This window comes from Benincasa hispida, chromosome 6 (assembly GCF_009727055.1).
Source record: "Benincasa hispida cultivar B227 chromosome 6, ASM972705v1, whole genome shotgun sequence".
Classification (NCBI taxonomy): domain Eukaryota; kingdom Viridiplantae; phylum Streptophyta; class Magnoliopsida; order Cucurbitales; family Cucurbitaceae; genus Benincasa; species Benincasa hispida.
Genome location: NC_052354.1, coordinates 31,257,665 through 31,280,022, shown reverse-complemented (window position 1 = coordinate 31,280,022; position 22,358 = coordinate 31,257,665). Strand labels below are relative to the sequence as shown.

The window sequence follows — 22,358 nt, the reverse complement described above, 5'->3', positions numbered from 1 at the left end:
ATATCTAATGACTCAGCCCAAGCCAATAAGTGAGTTTCTTTATTTAATACGTTTTTCTTTCCCTTTCTTCTCAACCTCTATAATTTGTATGGATTTTCACTTATATGATATTTAATATATCATTTCTTTGGCGAAACATACTTGTTTAGGAACTTAGATTTCGGGGTTTACACTTAGTTTACACAAGCTTATTTCTTCATGCTTCTACCCTCTATCCTTCCTAAGTCATGGCTTCATTCAACTCATTAATAAACATCTCATTACCTACTCTTACTTAAAAAATAATTAGGGTTCGAGCTTTACAGTTATCCTGTATAAAGGAGTTTATACATAGACCAAACCACAAAATAATTAGTTTCTCTTTATGACACTGTTACTTGAAAAAACCATATTTCACTAGGATGACCATAAGAGACTTGATCTTAATTCTGAGTAAGTTGTGAACTCCTGTTTATGACGGTAGTCCTTTGATCTATATGGGTGAGAGTGGCCACGATAGCCGACTCAATAAGCCTACCATTTTGGAGATTTATCGGATTAAGGAGATGAGAACACATCTACACAAGATGGAATTCACTCCTTTCCATTCCTTGGAAAAGTAGATAAATTGCTCCCTTAACAGCTGATTCCGATTCTTGAATAATGAGGCCTTGACCTTTCACTATCTCGAGAGGTGTTAGTTTATAGTTAGACTATAAACTATTTGTTCATTATAGGTATCAGTGGTACTTAAGGAGTTAGATGTAACTACAGAGGTAAAACAATAATTTGACCCAACTGTAGTTATGAATGATTTGTGAAGGGTTAAACGGTTTATATGTTAATTAACTACAGGGGTAAAACGATTTATAACGTAAGGAGTTAGATATAACTACAGGGGTAAAACGATTTATATGTTAATTAACTCCATATTAAATATGATTAGTATAGTTAATTAATTAATTAATGGTTAATTAATTGATTAAGAAATAATGGAGATTGGAGGTCAGCATAAATATATGAAATTTATGATGATTAATCAAATGTATATTAAATAGGATTTAATATATGGTTATTTAATTAATGTGTCAATAATTAAACAAGGGTTATTTAATTAATTAACATTAAGGGCATAAAAGAAAATTCTTAGAGAAGGGGTTAACCCTTCTCCATATAAGTACATCCTTATAACCATTTTAGGTAAGGTTTTAATATCACACAAAAACCTAGCCTCCACCTTCTCTCTAGAACTATCTACCATTTTCCTCCTCAAAGTTCTTGGAGACCACACTTTCAAGTTTTTTTAATCCTAGATAATTGCAAGGTAATCTTATTGGTGGTGTCCTTCTATGTTGGAGAAGTTCGAGATTATTGAAAATGGTGGAAGAAAAAAACTAGAGGAATCAACAAAGATAAGTTGTGATTTCTCCTATTCTTCCTTTTTGTAAGCATGCCTATGTTTTCTTTCAATGTTTATCCTACAAATGCATGATTTTTTTTCTTTTTTTTGTTTCTTCAAAAATCGATTATCTAACTACAAGGCGTTCACACGCTTCCGCGGGGATTCAATCCCTTCGACATGTATCCTAAGGCATACTCTATACTCAACATGCTCTTCCACTTGAACTAGTGCACTAGAGACGTGTCTCATAGTCCTAGACATTCTAGGAGATCATCTCACACTTGAGCTTAGAGAATCTTTTTATCTAATTCAAACTATTATTTCAACATATACCATCTAGTAACCACCATGATATTTCTCTCACTCTGTTTTATTCCTATGACTTGGTGTTTACTACTATCGTCAAACGTAATCCTTGCACCACGTTATCTCATAAAGTGGATAGCCTAGTTCATATCTGAAACAACTTTCAAATGTTTAAGGATATACTTGACTATGAAAATTATTGCTTCACAAGCAAAGATATTGTCTTGTAGTCCAATTGACAACACTTGGGATAAAACATGGATTTCTCTAAATCCAGTATGAAACAGTGTATCTCGTAAAAGATCAAATCTTAAACATTAACAACATTTCATTATTCATAAGTTATAATTTCTAAATTCAATGGCCATATTATTGAGTTAACTGATGTAATTAACCAATTGTGTATTAAATGTTAATTAAGTCTTATGTAAGATTTAAATACCCTCAACACTTTAGGTGTCTTAGGAAACTTTTCCTTTAGACATATTAACTTCATTGTAGAATAATACACTACCATTCCATCTGAAGCTCTTGCATCGAATATTAAACAACAACTTTGTAAATGTAAGATGCATGAGACAAATTTAACATCATGTCCTTAACATCTTTATGTGGACTTTTAATATACAAAAACACGTCAAATCAATTATTTGAAAGTTGTTAAACAGTTAAACTTTCATACTGATTTCTACGACATTTATAATGAGTAAATATCAATATAAAAATATATAAACATCTGCTTTTCATTTTCTTGTCTGTTCAAAAATATTGTCATTGTTCAAAGTCATGGGTTATGATACTGTATCAAACCTTTATTCTCAAAGATCCTAATTGTGAAATTCATTTCTCAAATGTACATCACAATTTTGCAAATATTTTGCAATTCAATCTTTGAAAATTTACTTGAATTTGTGTAGATTCATTGAACTCCTTTTCATAAAAGAAGCTATTCATTTTTACATATCTAATATACAACAATGAATCAAATAATGCATAAAGACTATTAAAATGACTAATAAGAAAAATGGCTCATAGTCTATTTTCACCCACTAGTTCTAGCACTAGTTCCCACCTGATGCCAAGAGCCTTACTTTGAAGATCTCTAGCTTCAAGTTCTTCATTCATATTCTTTGGGTTTGACCCCATCAATGAAAATCTTCAAAAAAAAAAAAAAATGACTGAGATTAAGTACACTACTTTATCTCAAACTTTATGACTTTGACAAAATTTCTTTTTGTCAACTTCTTTCGATCATTTTCATCCATTATGACAATTTTGACTTCTAATAAACCATAGCAGAGGTTTAGTCATCTCATAACTCTCTCACTACTTTGAGATTTATAAGTTTTCATCTTGTCATCTCATATGACAATATAGACTTCAAGTAAGCCTTTGTAAAGGTTGAGTTATCTCATAACTCTCTCACTACGATGAAGACTTATTTGGTTGACAATTAGAAATTTGTGTTCAAATGAAAATAAATGGTTAACAACACTTGTTAACTATTAAGTGATTTTACTTGGAATTAGTCAATCAACACAATTTAACCTTGTTAAAGGTCTACAACCTTTTATTTTAACGTTCCTAATCAAACCAATATTTGTCACACAAATACATTATTTTATTTTCGACTCTCCAGAAGGCCATTTTATTAACTTCTCAAGGACTACCTATATTTAGGAGTACTTTTGAACATTCATTTTGCCAAGGGTTTGTTTTAACATAAGTGTCTCAATTTACCCAAATACTGAAATGTCGTAAACCAGTTTTACAACACTTACATAATCCAAAATCGTTTTACAATAATGTTCAAAATTGCAATCTTTATTGCATATCCTCGGTGAATCTGGCACTAGTGTAATGTTTATTTTCACAAAGTACTTAACCCATACTAAATTTAACAAGACCGTATTTCTCCTGCTTCAATACAATTTCATCTAAATTGTACCTAAAGCTCGAAGTTGAGATCTTATCTCATCTTCATCAATTAGGCATAGTACATTAAATTTCATGTACTAATCATTATGATCTGATCATAATGTCACATAGACTAGCCTAAATTACTTTAGCTTTAGTATGATTTCTTTTGAACATTTCAAAGATAATAAGACTCAAGTTGCATTAGATTAAGATTCTTTCGTTCATAAATACTTATGTATCATATTAGTGACTTATTTATGAAGTCAGCCTTACTCTCTTAATCACAAGACCACCTGAATCAAAATATGTAAGCCCAACAGATTCTTTGGCAAGGTGCCTTATCTAATAAGGTTTCATGACACGTTTTCATGAAAAGCAAGACTTTTGACAAGTAATAGTAATTTAACTCTAACTTTTAGAGAATTACCCATAACAATCACTTAAATGCCAAAGACAAGTATCCCTTTAGGAGAAAAGAGTTTATCTTTCTTTCTGGATTCATTAACCCTTACACTCTCTCAGTTTAGCATTTAGATGTGTTAACTTTTAACACACAAAAAAATGTGCTTATTTAAAGTTGAACACATTTTCAAACAACTTTTGAAAACATTTCTTATTACTAAAATCATTCATACTCTATGAATTATTTAGTAATAAAGTTTGGAGAAATTGCAATTCTCTTATGGTGATAAAAGCACCATATTCAGCATTAAATCAACGAAATTTTAATGTTTCAATGTCTCTCACTACTTTAACTGAGACAAGCTTTTCGTTACCAACTACTAGAACTATCCTACTGAATTAAGTATTTGGTAATGAAGAAAAATTTTGATAGTGAATTTCTTTATCAACTATCAAGGTGTGAATTGTATTCGTATCAAGAACTTAGTAAATCAAATTTACTTATTCCTATTTTTCTTCCTTTTGAGGTATTTCTAAAATCCCTCATCACATGTGACATTCCAAGCTAATTTGGAAATATTTTCCTTATTTGCTCTAGTCACATAAATTTTTCTTGATTCAAATAATACTTTATTTTGAAGTCATTTAGCAAAGGTGTTCAAAAAACCCGATAACTCAAAAAATCCATCAACCCAACACAACCCATTTGGTTTGGGTTAGGCTATGAACTCTTTTGGGTTAGGTTGGGTTTAAATAAATGAAAATTTATTTTATGGGTTGGGTTGGTTCAAGGGTTACCTAAAATAACCTGAACCAACCCATGAACCAACCCGAATTTATTATTAACTTTAATATATATATATTTGCTTAGGTACAATTGGATATACTCTATTTACTTCAATTTAATTTAATTCTATAAATTTTTTGGATAATTTATTCTTTAGCAACTCTTAAAAAAATGATTTTTTTTTTTTTTTTTTGCACTTTGAAAAAATATTATACATTATATAAATTGAAATTGAGTTGTTGATCTTCATTCACATATGAATATAGTTAAATTGAATTTTTACATATAAACATTTTACTTCCTTTTATAAAAAAAAATTAAATAAATAAGTCGAGTAACCTGAACTAACCCAACCCAAATATCTTAGTCTTTAAGTTCCACTATCTTCTAATGAACAATTAGTTTAAGATCCAACCTATAAACTGAACCCCTCTCGAGCCAAGGAGAGGGTGCGGCCCCTTGTTCAAGACCTGGATTAGTACTAAAGGGAACAACCTATCTACTATCCCTATAACGGGTAGGAGTGAATTCCGTCTTGCACCCTATGTTCCCAGCTATCCACCTGATCTTACCCCTGAAATTGGAGGCTTATTGGGCCAGCAATAATGAGTTGCCCTCACCTATGCAAATCTAAGGATAATTGCGAGTGAACAGGAGTTCATAGTTAGCTTAGGATTAAGAATAAATTACCTAGGTCATCAATTAATGAAATAGTCAATTTTATACATAAAACGGCGTTTAGAATGTAAAAAGTGACTATTTCATGGTTCAGTCTTATGTAACTCTTTACATAGGATGCCTCCACTTTCATGTCTCCACATGAACGGTTTAGGATCACATCGTTTGTACTAACTACAAAATGGGCCGCATCCATAGTGTCCCCAGAGTAAGGCACCCAACCTTATTCATATACTATATACCATTTTGGCTATATATTTGAACTTGATCCACATTTATATCACTACATAAAGTTCAAACCTAAACTTAATAGCCTCGGATCCTTAGTTTATTGGATTCATGAATATAAAATTTAATTTTACTAAAGATTTTCAATAATCGCTTTATTGAACAAGAATATGATATTACAAACTACGAGTTTTAGGACATAAAATCCAACAAACTCCTACTTTGACTAAAACTCCTAGTAAGATCAAACGATGCTGAATTTAACTGTAAGAAATTAATATTACATATGAGTATAATAACCATATGAATACAATAAACTAGGGCATTCACGCCCAACATAATCTCCCACTTGTCCTAGTTTAGAAATATCATAGACCTAAACTTTGTAGGTGACCCTAAAAAACTCTAGCCATGAAGGTTTTTGTAAAAGGGTCAGTAATGTTTTGCTCAGAAGGTATCTGGGTCACTACAACATCACCACGGTGTACGATTTCCTGGATAAGGTGGTACTTGCATTCGATGTGCTTTCCCCATTTATGACTTCGAGGTTCTTTTGAATTTGCAACTGCAAGCTGTTGTCACAATATAAGGTGATAGGTAAATGCATATTCGGAACAACTTCCAAATCTGTCAAGAATTTCCTCAGCCATACTGCTTCTTTTACTGCTTCGCAAGCAGCTACGTATTCAGCTTCCATTGTGGAGTCAGCTATACAAGTTTGTTTAATGTTTCTCCACACTACTGCTTCTCCGTTAAGAGTGAACACTGATCTAGATGTAGACTTTCTAGCATCTTTATCAGTTTGGAAATCAGAATCAGTGTATCCAGTAAGAATCAGATCCTTAGAACTATACACGAGCATATAGTCCTTAGTTCTCCTAAGATACTTTGGGATGTTCTTAACAGCAGTCCAATGATCATGTAACAACCCAAATTTGTACGCATACACTACAGGAAATTAAATGTCAAATGTTAAGCAAGACAAAATTTTATTTAAAGGAGTGGTAAATGTAATACCCTAACCTTAATTTAGAAAGCAGGAAAATAAATAAAATATATAATTAAGAATGAAAAATATATAAACTTAATAGGAAAATCGGGTGGAAATTTAGAATTGGAAAAAAATAAGAAATTTATTAATTATCCAAAAAATAATGAATAAGGGGGCAGAATCAGGGAGGATTAATTAGAAGTTGGACACTAGCTAATTCAGGAGACAAAGGGCAGTAGATAACTTTTGTTTGGGCACTGCTCATTGGAAGAATTGGAGTGAATTAATTGTCCATATACTTTTAAAATTTAAAAGAGTTAAAAAGTGGAAGTGGAATCCACAAGCAGTGGAGGCAACCCACGAGTGAAAAACTAGCGAGATTGGAGAGAAAATTAGAGAGAGCGAGATTCTCAGTGAGATAGTGGGCGAGAGCGAGAGCCAAACCAGCGAGAGTCACAAGAGCCAAACCAGCGAAAAAACTGGAGAGAACGAGATTCTGAGAACAGAAAGAGCGAGATTTGGACAGAAGTATGGATTATGCGTTGAATTTAGCCACGATCTTATAGATTATACATGGAGAACCCTAAAATTGAATACAAACAAAGGTTGAAGACGTAAGGGCAAACGTTAGCCAAAATTAGGTGTCTTATTAAGAGAAATTCTTAAACCTAAGTAATTTTTAAAAAGCCATTTGTAGGATGAGTTGTCACACAGAGAAGAGCTAGAAATAGCTATAAATAGGTGGCTTTGGGCTGGAAGTTAAACTCATTCTCAAACAAAATTCAGTAGTAAAAATCGTGTGAAAAAGGTGAAGTAATTCTGTTATTTGAAGGAGGAAACGCCAGGGAAGTGCTGCCCAAATTTCCTCCTGATTTAAGAGGGAAAGCTCTACTGATTAAATCATAAGGAATAATAAGGAATAACTAGGATCGCAGTCAAGGAAAATAGTTTATCTCACCCTCTCTTTAAGTGTTTCATGGTAGTGTACCTTTAATATGTTGCATAATTATGTTATTGTTATGTTGCATTACATGTTTAAAATATGTTTATCGACAAAGGACTTCATGCATTATGTTTGTTCATAAGATTAAATTTTAATTAGATAAAGGTTATGCTTCTAGGGCTAGCAGAGCATGTATGGTTGCACCCCTCTAGACCCACTTCTATGTCAAGTTTATGCTAGGGACTAACAGGGTATGTATGGTTGCATCCCTCTAGTCCAAACTTACGTTTATGTTAACGGTTGATGTTGGATGCGACTCTGGCCCTACTGACTGCATAACTCGCTAATCATCAGATGGGTTATTTTCCACCTAAGTTCTCATCTTCCTATAAGGGCGGAGAAATTTACGTTAGAAGCATAACCGACCACCACATGTTATTATATGTTTTCGGTCCCAATCATATGTTTTCAGGACATGTTGCATGTGATTGTGCATTTGGTTACTACCTTATGTGAGAACTACTTACTGGGTATACTATATACTCATCCTATTTTTACAGACTTTGTAGGTAAGGACACAGCGTAGGTGGTAGAACTGGACGTCACTCAAATGGCCAACCATGAAACTCACTATTATAGGCATATGCATTTTTGTATCACTACGCTAGTGTTTTATGGATCCTGGTGTTTTTTAAAATAAACTTTTATATAGTTTTCTACCTAATTAATAAAATCTTAGATATGTTCTTTTGAGATTTTTACCAAAATTCATCTCATAATAGAAAAGTCTAAGCATTCATGTCATAGCGGTCGGACCATAATATGTAAGGATCCGGTCGTTACAGATCACGTCCAGGATTAGACTGGTACCTACTGACGATCCCTACTGAGTAGCATATGTCAGGTCTAGTACATAACATTGCATACATCAGGCTTCCAACAGTGGAAGCATAGGGAATATTTCTCATATCCTCAACTTCAGGAAGCTTGATAATAGCAGTGAAGGCTAGGAAATTGCTAAGTAAAAGATGTGAAGCCTATTTGGCCATATGACGGTTTCATAGGATGAGAAGATGAGACCTAAGGATGTACCAATTGTATAAGAGTTCCTGGATGTTTTCCCTGAAAAGTTATCAGATTTACAATCTGACCAGGAAGTTGAGTTTACTATCAATTTAATTCTAGATAGAATACCTATTTTTCAGGTACCATTAAGGGTGGTGTCAGAAGAACTTAGGGGAGTTGAAAGTTCAGTTACAGGAATTAACAAATAAGGGTTACAACAGATCCAGTGTGTCACCTTGATGATATATTGGTATATTCAAGCAGTAAGAAAGATCACAGGAACCATTTGAGAATAGTTTTACAGACGTTACGAGAGAAGCAGTTGTATGCCACGTTCAGCAAATGTGAATTCTGGTTAGACTAGATTGTATTTTTATGGTTATATTGTTCAAGCAGCGGGAATGAGTGACTCTAAATGCTTTAAATGTTTTAAGTAAATAGCTAAAACTTATGAATGTTTAGCAATGTATGTTTACTAAAAGTTATTTATGACAACTATTCTCAAATAGTTACCAAACAACGCACCTCACATTAATGTTGTATTTATACTATGTTCTTATAATGACCATAAGGATGTGTTAGTAAGGAATGTGTATGAACAACTAAGTTGTTAAGAGATAAGAATATGCAAGCAAGTAAGTATAAATATCTCAGTACTGAGATACACGAAGAAGGTACTGGAGCTTAGACTAGAATGTGAATAACTCAGTACTGAAGTACATAGAGAAGGTACTGAGGCTTTGCCATAGAATTTGAATAGCTCGATACTGAAGGACACGGAGAAGGTATCTGAGCAATAGTATCTAAGGCATGGTGGTATTTGAACTAGAATTGTACAAACGAGGGGAAAATTGTGATTAATAGTGTCGAGAACACTCCATTCTAGTCATAAATTGATTTGAGGGGTTGAGTAAAGATTTTCTCTCAACTAAGAATGCAAGTTATGATTCTAAGAAGAGAACCAGAAGAGTTCCTTCCCAGTTAAGTAGTAACGCAGTAAAGAATCATAAGGAGTAAGCAAAACGGCCACCCTAGATTAATAAACTAAGGCATAGTCTAGCAAAATAAGAAAAGTACTATGTGATGTTTGATTTGTCAACCAGTAAAACCTAAAGGGTAAAGGCCAACAGGGTTACTCAATTCACTACTAGTACTTGAGTGGAAGTTAGGAGTCATACAGTTAAACATAGACTTTTCACTAAAAATAGAATGTATAGCAGGATTGATCAGAGGTTGGTGGCAAACGTAAAGTCTACTCTAGAGAATTCAGAGAAAATGAGGTAATCTAGAGGAAGTCCTAGTCAGATTGCTCCTAAAGGAAGGGAAATGATGAGCAACAGTGAACTCGAAATGTATCAAGGGGACGTTGAGTATAAAAGTAAGGAACAAAATAGTCAATGGAAGAAAAAAAAGGAAAAGGTCTAGATTTGTTGATGTTCTAGGTAATAGCTCGAAGTTTGAACTGTGACTGAGCTAGAGACTGGTACAGTTAAGAAAACCTTACGTATACAGTATGGTAAGCCATAGTTTGCGAAATGTTATAGTGCAAAGAATGTCTTCTCTTAGGTATGGAGAGAAAGGACATCCTAAAAAGAGTGCCCTCGGTCAGGTCGAGAAGCCTAGTTGACACAATATGATGTCACAACTAGCAAGTAATTCAAAGGTATAACAGCTGGAAAAGAATGTTCCAGTAGTATTGTTGGGAAATGGAAAGGACCACCCTAGTAGTAAACGAATACTATGACTCAATGGAAAATGAAAGAGTAACTAGAGGAATGTGACAAATACAGTGAACTATGATGATCAAGTTGTTCATACATACTAGTATTATTTAATATGAACAAAGTTAATATCAGAGTAGCACAGAGAAAGCATAGTAAAGAGGAAAAGAAGAAGGTTGTAAAGTTTACAATCAAAGGATGTTGTCAAAGCCTAAGTTATAAGTAGGTTCGAGCAAATTTCGAGGATGAAATTTCTTTTAGGGGAGAAGAATTTGTAAAACTCGAACCCTAATTACTTTAAGTAACAGTAAGTAATGAGATGTCTCCTAATGAGTTAAATGAAGCCATGTTTCAGGAGGGTTAGAGGTTGGAAGCAAGAAGAAATAAGCTCTTGTGTAGCTAAGTGTAAACCCCGAGTTCAAAGTGTCCTAAACAGGAATGTTTGGCTAAAGGAATAAATATTAAATATCATATAAGTGAAAATCTATGTTATTTAAAGAAGTGGTAGAGAAAGGAAAAGAAAAACATAAAATAAGAAACTCACTTATTGGCTTGGGCTGGAGGCATTATGTATGATATGACGTGGTGGTTATTCCTTGAATTCGGGAGGCGGTGGGAAGGTTAAAAGGAAGAAGAATTTTGAGAGTTTGGACTCGATAGTCTACATGAGAAAATTTAGTGAAATTGGTGCCATTTGAAAGCTGGGAGAATCTAGTTTTCCAGGTTGTCTTGTTGGAGAAAGATGGCAGGAGAAGAAGAATGGAAAGTGATGGAATTATAGAAGAGACAAAATCTTGGGTTAATCAAGGCTCAAGATGAATATTGGGAGCTCTAGGCCAAAATATAAGGAATTTTTGTCTGAAATTTTAAGATAAGAAAGTTAACTCAATTATAAACATGTTTTTAGAAGGAAGTTTCTTCAAAAGAGGTCTGGATTTTGAGTTATGGATTTTTAAATTTGTAACAGAGAACCTGTGCATAAGCAGACAGCTGCTTGGGAAGAACAAGCAAACAGCTCATGGTGGAGATTATAGCGAAATTTTGTGAAGAGGATCTCGCTAATGAAGGAGATCTCGCTAATTTTGTGAAGAAGATCTTGCTAATGAAGGAGAGCTCACTAAAAATTGTGAAGAGGATCTCACTCTAGAGGGGATTCTCGCTAGAAATTGGGCAGGTATCGCTGGTGTTGCTGGTGAGTGGGTATCTCTGGTGTCGCTGGTGGCTAAGTATTGCTAGTGTCGCTGGGGGCTGAGTATCACTGGTGTCGCTAGTAATAAGATCTCGCTAGTTTCGCTCATGGTGATCTCGTTGGTGTCGCTCGTGGTGATCTCGCCGGTGTTTCTCTAGGGGATCTCGCTGGTGTGGCTCATGAGAATCTCACCAGTAGAATCGTCTGTGTAAAATTCCTTTAATAAATGAATTAATTGAGGTATTTTACTAAGAATTCTCAGTGGTTTAACCGGGAAATATGTCCTTTCATGCCAAGAAGAGCTAGGAGAAGCATGCAACCCATTAAGAAACCAACAAGGTGTGAATGACTATGTGATGAATTAATGTTTTAATAATTTAGAAACTATGGTTCCTTTGAAGCTATTTCTCATGCTAAGTGTTGGAAACTATGATTTCTATGAAGTTAGTCTCATAATAAGTGTTTAAATGATGTGCCAAGCAACATATTTGTGAAACAGTTTCTCATGCTAAGTAAAGCATGTTTTCCATGGGATTTGTGTAGATTTGTTATCTTGTCCAAATACTTTTAGTAGGTTTAATGATGAACCAGTATGATGGATGAACTATTATGATGATGATTTGAGCACTAATCTTTAGTGTTCAACTAAATGTTTGTGACTAGTTACGTGACGGATACTGAGGAATAATTAGAAGGTATCCTTTCAACTAAATGTTTATGACTAGTTTTACTTAAAACGAGGTACCGAATGACACTTGAGAAGGTACCTGGCCAATTTGATACCGAAGAACTTTTGAGAAGGTGTCTGGCCAATTTAATACCGAAGGACATATGAGAAGATATCATAGAAGCTCGATACTTAAGGACAAATTTGAGAAGGTATCTGGGTGAAAGTACTTAAGGATACTGAAGGACAATGAGAAGGTATCCTAGTTAGGTACATAAGGTACGACGGTACTCAATTATAACCACGTGCACGTAGGTAATACGACGTCGAGGGGTTGAGCAAAAGAGTTCTCCCCGACTAAGCTTGACGTTGAGAGTTAGAACTATTAGTTCACTCTCAACTAAGGATAAAGGCAATCATATATTCTTCTAGGCTAGAAGGATAGCTTGAAATTTCTAATGCTTGTGAATGTTTATCAACACTCGATGTTTACTAATGTATGAGTTTCCAAGTATGTTTTTCATGTCTAACGCATGATTAGTGGTTTTACAAGCTGGTTCAATATGTTTTAAGCCAACTTATTTCACAAAATATGAAGCGTGTGTTAGGGTTAAAACTAAGGTTTAATAAAGCTTGACGTACTATGTTTTAAATACCTAAGGTTGCCAAGGTACATGCGTTGGTATTTCTAAACATAATGAGTAGAGATACTGGTAGGGAAGGTATCTGAATAAATGTACCTAAGGTGTTGACAGTACATAGCAAACTCCATGTGTATGTAGGTAGGTATGAATGAGAGGCCGAAGTATGGGTCTCTTGGCCGATAATAGACGTTGGGAGCTAAAGCGGTGTATGCTCGTTCTCAACTAGGATATAATGATGATTATTGATGTATAAGAGTTGTTATCAACGTTTATGTCTTAAGGATGTTGTTTGAGATGCCATCAGAATATTTAAAGAGATTGATGTAGAGATCTCTTCTAGCCATAGTTTAATATGAACAGGTCGAGGTAGAGGTCTCATCCGACCATGGCTTGACGTTGGAAATTAGAGCAGTGAGTGTTTATTCTCAATTAAGATTCAGGTTCTAGATACGATGGTTTTAAAGGTTTTTATGTACACGTTTGCTTGGAATATTCTAGTTTCAGTATTATGTTTTCAAGCTTGAGGATTTAAGCATGAGATTTATGTTTTTATTAAGTCACTCACTAGGCTTCTAGCTCACGCTTTCAAATGTTTTACTTTCAGGTAGTGGTCAGTTCCCATAAGACTTTTTTGCTACTGCTCTGCCACTCAAAGAAACAAGTTGAAGGAAGCGTAATTGAAGACCTGTATTAGCTAGTACACATGTGTCTGTCTAGTGACTAATACTTTTGATTGGGCTTACTAGGTTGTATTATCTATGTAAAAACAAATGCTACGAAACCCTTTAATGTAAATGTGTTAAGCTCTGTGTTATTATGTATGTATTCAGGGTTTGAATATTATTTTAAGGTAATATAGGCAGTATGTGTCTGCAAAAGGGTTGGTAACTGTTGTAGTCACCATTCCATCCAGGTTAGGAGGGTAATCTAGTGCGGGGTGTGACATGGCTAGTGTCATGTTCTTGCGATTCTGAACAATTTGGATCCCAAGAATATACTGTGCATTTCCTAAATCTTTCATTTGGAATTATGTATCTAGTCATTGCTTGACATTAGTAAGATATCCTATATCATTCACAATGAGTAAAATATCATCGACATATAAAACCAAGAACACTACCACAGAATTAATGATCTTTTTGTAAACATAAGGCTTGTCAACATTTTGTTCAAAACCATAAGATTTGATTGCAGTATCAAACCTTATATTTCAAGATCTAGAAGCTTGTTTTAATCCATAAATGGATTTCTCAAGCTTACAAACCTTTTGTTCTTGACCTTGAACTATAAACCCCTCTGGTTGAACCATATAGATACTCTCTTCAAGATTGTCATTCAAAAAAGTTGTCTTGACATCCATTTGCCAAATTTCATAGTCATAAAAAGTTACAGTGGATAAAACTTCAACATGGCAACGGGAGAGAAAGTTTCTTCATAGTCCACTCTTTCTCTCTGGGTATAATCCTTTGCCACAAGTCGAGCCTTAAAAGTCTATACTTTACCGGCTTGATCTCATTTTCTCTTGTAGATCCATTTGCAACCAATTGGTTTCACATCACTTGGTTTATCTACAAGAGTCCAAACTGAATTAAAGTACATTGACTCCATTTCGAGGTCCATAGCTTTTATCCACTGGTCACGGTCCACATCATTCATTGCCTGTTTATAGGTCAATGGATCCTCTACGCCCTCATCAAGTATGATGATTTGAGTTTCAGCTAAACCCAAATAGCGGTCAGGCTGATGAACAACTCTCCCACTACGTCGAGGCACTCTCAACTCTTGAGAAGGATGTGATTGACCAGAAATACTTGCTTTATCTACTACTTTAGTAGATGAACTAGGTATATTTGTAGCATCTTTTGAAATTTCTTTCAACACTATTTTACTGCATGGTTAATGATTTCTAATGTGGTCTTCCTCTAAGAATGTGACATTTGTTGATACAAATACCTTGTTTTCTTGAGGATGATAAAACAGACCACCCCTTGTTTCCTTTGGATAACCTACAAATAGGCATAACTTTGAACGATGTTCCAATTTCTTAGGATTTTGTACCAAAACATGAGTTGGGCAACCCCAAATTCTAAAGTGACGTAAACTACTCTTACGCCCTTTTCGTAGCTCACAAGGTATTTTTGAAACACTTTTATATGGAACGTTGTTCAAAATATGGACAACAGATTCAAGTGCATATCCCCAAAAGGAATCAGGCAATTGAGCATAACTCATCATAGAGCGAACCATATCTAATAAGGTTCGGTTTCTTCTTTCTGATACACTGTTCTATTGAGGCGTACTAGGTGCAGAGAGTTGTGATTGGATCCCATTTTTTAACAAATAGTCTTGGAATCGTATGTTCATATACTCTCCAACTCGATCTGATCGAAGTGTCTTTATTGTTTTACATAATTCTTTCTCAACTTCAGCCTTATATTCTTTGAACTTTTCAAGAGAATCAGACTTGTGATGAAGCAGGTAGACATGACCATACCTTGAATAATCATCAATAAAACTGATGAAATATTCATACCCACCTCGAGCCTTGACATTCATTGGTCCACAAGGTCCGAATGTACGAGCTTTAAGGGTACTTTGGCTCTGAGACCTTTTCCTGAAAAGATCTCTTGGTCATCTTTCCTTCAAGACAGGATTCACATGAAGGTAAAGAGTTATCTTCTAACTGACTTAAAAGTCCACTCTTGACCAATCTTCCAATCCTATTGAGATTTATGTGATCAAGTCTTACGTGCCATAAATAGGCGTTGGAAGAAAACTTTTGTTTTTTATTCTGAGTTTCTAATGTTCTAAACATTTCAGTATTTAAAACAAAATTTGCTCTAGTTGGTCTTAACTTATATAAGTTGTCTTCAAGTGTAGCAGAACAAATTTGAATACCTTTACAAAAAATGAACACTTCGTTTATATTAAAAGATACTGTCAAATTCCTCTTCAAAGAGGTGCATACAAAACATTTTTAAGTACTAGATATCTATCTTTAGAAAACAACTTCAGATCTCCCACTGCTTTAGCTGAGACAACCTCTCATGTTCCAACTTTGAGGGTTATCTCACCTTCTTCAAGCTTTTTCCAAGAACTAGTTTCCTGAAACGAGAAACAAATATGATTAGTGGCTCCTGAATCTAGTATCCAGGTTGAAGTATCATATTCCACTAAACATGTTTCAACGACCATTAAATCATATTTACCTTGTGTCGTTTTCTCAGCTTTCTTCTCTGCAAGGTACTTCAGGCAATTTCTCTTCCAATGCCCGTTTTTGTTACAGTGGAAACATTTTCTTTTATCTATAACTTTCTTTCCCTTTCTTATCTTTGGAGCCTATCCTTTCCCCTTCTTTATCATTTGAGCTTTAGAGGGTCCAGCTTTGTTTCTAGACGACAATCCTCTTATAAATTTTTTCTTACTGGTAGCAACATTTGCTTCCACTTCCTTCCCCTTACCTAAAGTAAGGTTTTGGAATTGCTGGAGCTCGTTAAGAAGGGTAGTGAAGTTAAATTCTATCTTATTTAAAGATGCATCTGTCTCAAAAGGTATAAAACTCTTCAGAAGAGATTGTAAGAAAAAGCTGACCTGATTAACCTCATCAATGGGTCCGCCATTTACTTCAGCGATATTTAAGTGCATTATCATGTCCAGGATATGTTCTCTAATAGAGGTCCCCTCCTTCATCTGCTTTGTGTAAATTTGCTTAATTGCCTCGTGTCTAGGGGACCATGATGGTTGCCCAAATATTTCTCTTAATGAATCTATAATCTCTTTAGTCGTAGCTAAGGATTCATGTTTCTTTGCCAAAACATCAGACATGCTGGCAAGAATGTAAACACGGGCCTTTTCATTGGCTTTGACCCATCGATCGTATGCTTCCCAAACAATTCGATTAGCATTTAAGCTTGGGGCTTGAGGACATTCCTCAGTTAAGACAAAGCTTAGATCGTCAACTACCAGTATTGTGTTTAGATTTGATTTCCAAGCCGAATAATTACGGCCGTTTAGTTTCTCGGAAGCTAAGAGTTGAATTATCAAGCTATTCATTCTGAAAAAAATAAACATATTCTTTTAGAAAAAACTATAAATACAAAGAAACCAATTTAATTTAGCAAACAAAAAACTAATAATGTACCCTTCATTATATATTTTGCAACGATATTTCAAAAGTTTAGAGTAACCTCCATCGAAGGGTAGTCGATTATTCCTCTTTTGAACCAAGATAATCTTGACTAGATGTTAACCCCAGAATAACTCGTTATTCTTATAGCACTTTAGTTATCGCTACTTTGGTCGAGAATATACTAACATCTTAGTAATTGTTGTAAGTGTAACCTTCCATTTTTGGATTTTAGAGACCAAAATCAACATGCTCTCGATAGTGGAAAGTCAGTATGAAAATTGATCTAAAAAAGCCTATCCAGATTTGGAGTTTGTGGTGTTCTGAATCCTATAATACAACCCTCCGAAGGGAAAGGTCGCCTCAGGGCAGACATGCAGGCGCATTATAGGAATCTCACGGTGCGACCTAATGGAAGAGACCGTGGGATATGTTGTTACATACCCCTCACCCACTTACTATGAACTACTTTCCCTATTCACCTTGATATCGATCCATGCAAACACTCTCCGAAGGGAGTCTGCTCCTAAGCACAGCCCAAAGCCTTGCATGGACCTCACGATGTGTCACACCCCACCCCAGATCCCTCTCTTAGCCTAGAGAAGGGTGTGACTGCAGCAGTTATCAACCCTTGGGTTGACACTTACTGCCTAATAACTCTTGCGGAATAACTCTGATACCAAATATAAATTATATGTAACGGGACATCTTTAGGCCCATAATTTATTAACTTAGAAACATAATATGTTTGGAGTCATTACAACACTAGATTTACAAGCCCCAAAACCCACAAACCCTAGTCCCTATATAAACAACAGTAACATGTGTACAATATTAACAGTAACCACCTAGCAAACGGTTACAAGTCTTTTAGTCCTTTAGTGGTAGGGCAGATACTGAGTTACCTTCAGAGGATTTGACTGCTACCTATGGGGGGAAACAAAATATTTGAAAACGGGGTGAGCTTACGCCCAGTGAGTGACCGAGAAAACATAGTAAATTCTCATTCATAATTTCAGTAAATAGTTTTAACTAAAACATAAACTTTTGCAGCATAAACATTTTCCAAGCGTAAAACATATAAAGCTATTTTAATCACAAAATGGTAAAATAATTTCTCAATTCAAAGTACCCCTACTGTGGGTAAAATAACCCCAACACCAACTACTAGTCCAGAGAGAACCCTTTTGCTCAATCTCTGACTTTATTCACCTATGGCCACACTATGTACCCTCACACATTAGGTACTTCTGCTCAGATACCTTCTCCATGTCCTTCAGTATCGAGCTACTAGGATACCTTCTCAAACGTCCTTCAGTATCCCATTGGCTTGGTACCTTCTCAAACGTCATTCAGTACCAATAGATACCTTCTCAAATATCCTTCAGTATTTAGTTGGGCGATACCTTCTCAAGTGTCATTCGGTATCGCATTTTACCAAAACTATTCATAAACGGCTTTTCTCTTTAAAGCATGTAAAGTATAACACATATAAAACATGGCTTTAAAGATGTTAACGCATGCTGGATAAAATCAACACATGTAAATAGTTTTTCAACAATATGCATGCGTTCAAAACACAATTCAAAACTTGCTTGGAAACCACTTCATAAAACTAGTAGGCATGAGAATATTTTTGAAAACATGCTTTCTGTAAAACGTTGTAATCAAACAGTTTAAGTAAAACATTTTAGTCAAAACATTTTAGCCACTCACCTTGCTTTCTTAGGAGCTTTTCACTCTAGTAGCTCATCGGGCTCCTTTTCACCCCTAGAATTCAGATTCAACTTACAGCTTAGATTACTCATAGTTCTAGACCTTATTTTGAAATACTTCCTTCTAACAACTTATTCTAAAATGTCCCAGGAAGCTTACCCTAACATTTCAGCTCAAAACTTCTCGTGATTTGGCTGGAATCATAGAATCTTCAAGACTGGCCCAGACTGATCTGATAGTCTGACCCTTCTGCCTTATTTTCAACCTCCAGCTCGTTCCTTTGATTTTTTTCCTCCACAGCCCTACTCTAAAAACTAGAATTCCAGAGCTTTCAGATGGCTTTGGAATCACTCCAAACGCACAAGTATATTGGGAGATCTCCTCATCCAAATTTGATGCGTTCTTCTCAACCCTCACTATTGTCCCTCTCTTTTACGAAATTTTTGATTTTGTGATTTGAAAATGAAGTTCCACAGGCTCTATTTATACGCGTCCAAATTTCCCCTGGTGTTGACACCACCTACTTGGCTGCATGGCCAAGTGTTTACCTCTCCCCTTATCAACGCAAGCTTGCATCATCTTGGCCCAAAGTGTCTTCTTCATATACATCACCCACAATTCCTTAGCCCTTAAGAATTTCTCTTAAGAAGAAACATAATTTGGCTGACGTTTGACCTTGCATTCTCACCCTTCGTATGTGTTCAATTTAGGGTTTTCAATGCATAATCCACAAAAACGCAGCCAAATTCATCGCATAGATGCTTGCCCAGTCATTCGATGCATAGGCGAGGTTCTTCGATCGCATGGGTGAGGCGTTTGAATGCAGCTCCGGACGAGGCATTGCTGCACGCACAGGCTGCTCTCGCTCTCTCCACTCTCTCTGGTGTCACTCTCTCCCACTTTCTCGCTCATAATCTCGCTCTCTCCAATCTCGCTGGTGTCGCTCTCTCCCATTTTCTCGCTCTCTTCAATCTCGCTCTCTCCTACTTTCTCGCTGGTCTTGCTCTCTCCCATTTTCTCTCCAATCTCGCTTTCTCCCATTTTCTCTCCAATCTCGCTCCCTCCCATTTTCTCTCCAATCTCGCTAATCTTGTTGTTAGCTACTGTGAACATTGTTTGTCCCCGTGCAACTTCTACACGTTTTTTCCAGACTTTCCCCAAAATAATTTTCCTTATTTTTCTCAGTTCTTCAATCTTTTCTTTAGCCATAACGCATTTCACATAACTTCTCCATACTTAGCCGAATTTCTCCCCAAATTTCCCAAACTTAATTTCCATATTTTCTTTTCAAATCTCATTCCTTCTTCACCATTCCACACTAACTTCCTCGTCAACCTACTTATTATACAAATTTCATTACAATTTTTCCCAGTTAAAGCTCAACATAAATTATTCAAGGAAAATCTACTTAACACTTAGAAATTTCCTTCCCTTTAACTTAGGATTTAACTTTCACTTAGTTAATCCCTTTTATCACCTGCTTAAGTAGGGAAAATAGAAATCTGGGTTTCACACGATGTGAACTCTTAGGGATGCTAGAGCTAAAAATACACTACTTCTCTCTAACTGAAGTGTTCTATAACGGTTTAGGGTATAAAAAAAACTTTGAGATATATTTTGGTAAAAATTAAACATATCCTAAGTCTAGGTGATAGATTCATGTATAACTCTTATATTGGATTTTAACCTATGATGTCTAGGTGATAAACAAATTTTATTACCTCACATCTCTCACGCATGCTCATTAAAACTAGGGTTATTTGACTTAGACGCCAGTATGATCTCCAGGTAGGAGGTGTTCCGTAAACCATCATCTTAAGAACCCCCAACCTTAGACAAGATCTCCCCGAGTAAGTAAATAACTCTTTGTTTAACAAGTAGTCGACCTATTCTAACTCTTTAGAAAAGCCAATTAAAATTGCACCAATTTAATCCTAGGTGAGCATTCAACTTTTACCTTTGTTATAGATTTTAAAGTCTAGGTTATTTTATAACAATTATAAAAAAAATATTATAACCATTATAACCCTAGAATCATACATCTATAACATACATCCACACTCAATGATCATGTTTTAATATAACACTTTATATTAAAAAAAAAAAAAACTTAACATGCATACTATTTACATTATAACAATTATAACATAATCAAATGCAAGTACATGTTAACGTATGGTGGGATTTTAAATCTATATAGCATACTATATGCACAACAAGATTCAAAAAATAATTAAAACATACATCAACATGCATAATTAATTAAACATCCTAAAATGGATTGGTTTTAGCTCTTAAATTAAGCCAAAAACTAAATTATTACAATAATAATTTGGTGTAGTACAAAAAACCGCTCTCGAACCAGCTTCAAACACTTTTGAATCAACTCGAACCGCCCAAAAAATTCTCGAACTGGCCCAAAAACTCCAAAAACCAAGTTGAACCGGTCAAACCGGTTCCATAGAATCGGTCTAGACCGTCTAGACCAGCTGGTCAACAAACGCTGGAGCGCGGGTCGGCCGAAGCGGGCGAAGTGCGCAAGTCAGATCCAGGCAACGGGTCGGGTCTGGGAGCAGTGTCTCAGGTCTGGTGGCAATTTCGGGTCTGTGAGCCAATTTTCTCCAAATTTGAAACTGTCCTCTTTCTCGGAACCAAGCAATTACAGCCTAATTTCAACTCTAATGACTCTAGCAATTTTGCAGACCCTTTGCCACACAATAATGCTCATAAACATGTGAGCAATTACAAATTAATACTACAAAAAAAACTTAATTTAATTGTCAAAACCTAAAAACCATTTTAGTTTCTAATCTCAATTTTACCCTATAAATTGATACCCACCACATGCAATTGAATAAAAATAAAACATGCTATGATACCATATGATCGAAAAATAGGCTTGCGCAGCAGAATTGAGGACCAATTTTACTCTAATTGCACAAAAATAACATACAACCCTAAATTAATTAATTAGGATTTTTGAAATATTACCTTTGAAGTTCCCGAAACGCTTCTATCTCCGCCCGAACACGAACCGGACAACCACTAGAGCTGACCTACTATCCTCTGGACCAGAACCGGGTTGTGGGACTCGATGGATGAAGAAACCAAGAGAGAGAAAGAGATGGAAATAGGAGATGGATTTTTTTAGGTTGGGTTTGGGTTTTAAACTAATTTGGCAAAATTGACAAAAGTCCTCTATCCAACTTGAAAGCCCAAATTTATAGAAAAAAAAACATACAAAAATTGCATGATACAAATTCATAAAAAACCCAACACCTCAAAATCCACTATCTAAGTGGGCTTGATGTCTCCACTATAAGCCAACACCTAGCCCACTATCTTGTTAGTGGAATTATCCAACAAAAAGTTTGGATTTTCCCACTAACTTTAGTCAAAGGGCAAAATGGTCATTTTGTCAAAGTCAAATTTTGAGCGAAAAGTTAACATTTTGACTTTTTATGATTTTTTTCGTGTTGACTAATTTTGACCTCCCGAGCATTAATCCGTATTCATTTTTCTCGAAATTCAAATCACATTTAAATATAAGGCCGGTCAAAAGTCAATTCTTTGACTTTTTACATCTTTGACCAT

At 35.2% G+C, this 22,358-nt stretch overlaps 1 protein-coding gene across 1 annotated transcript; it reads right to left on the bottom strand.

Moving 5' to 3' along the window:
• Positions 1–16,261: 16,261 nt before the first annotated feature.
• On the bottom strand, positions 16,262–16,975 carry LOC120079204. The gene has a single exon (XM_039033367.1). The coding sequence runs from the start codon at positions 16,973–16,975 to the stop codon at positions 16,262–16,264; it is 714 nt and encodes a 237-aa protein (XP_038889295.1).
• Between the last annotated feature and the right edge of the window lie 5,383 nt (positions 16,976–22,358).

What these genes read in the sequence shown, in the direction of transcription:
- LOC120079204 (XM_039033367.1), bottom strand. Translation starts at nt 16,975, where the DNA reads ATGAATAGCTTGATAATTCAACTCTTAGCTTCCGAGAAACTAAACGGC.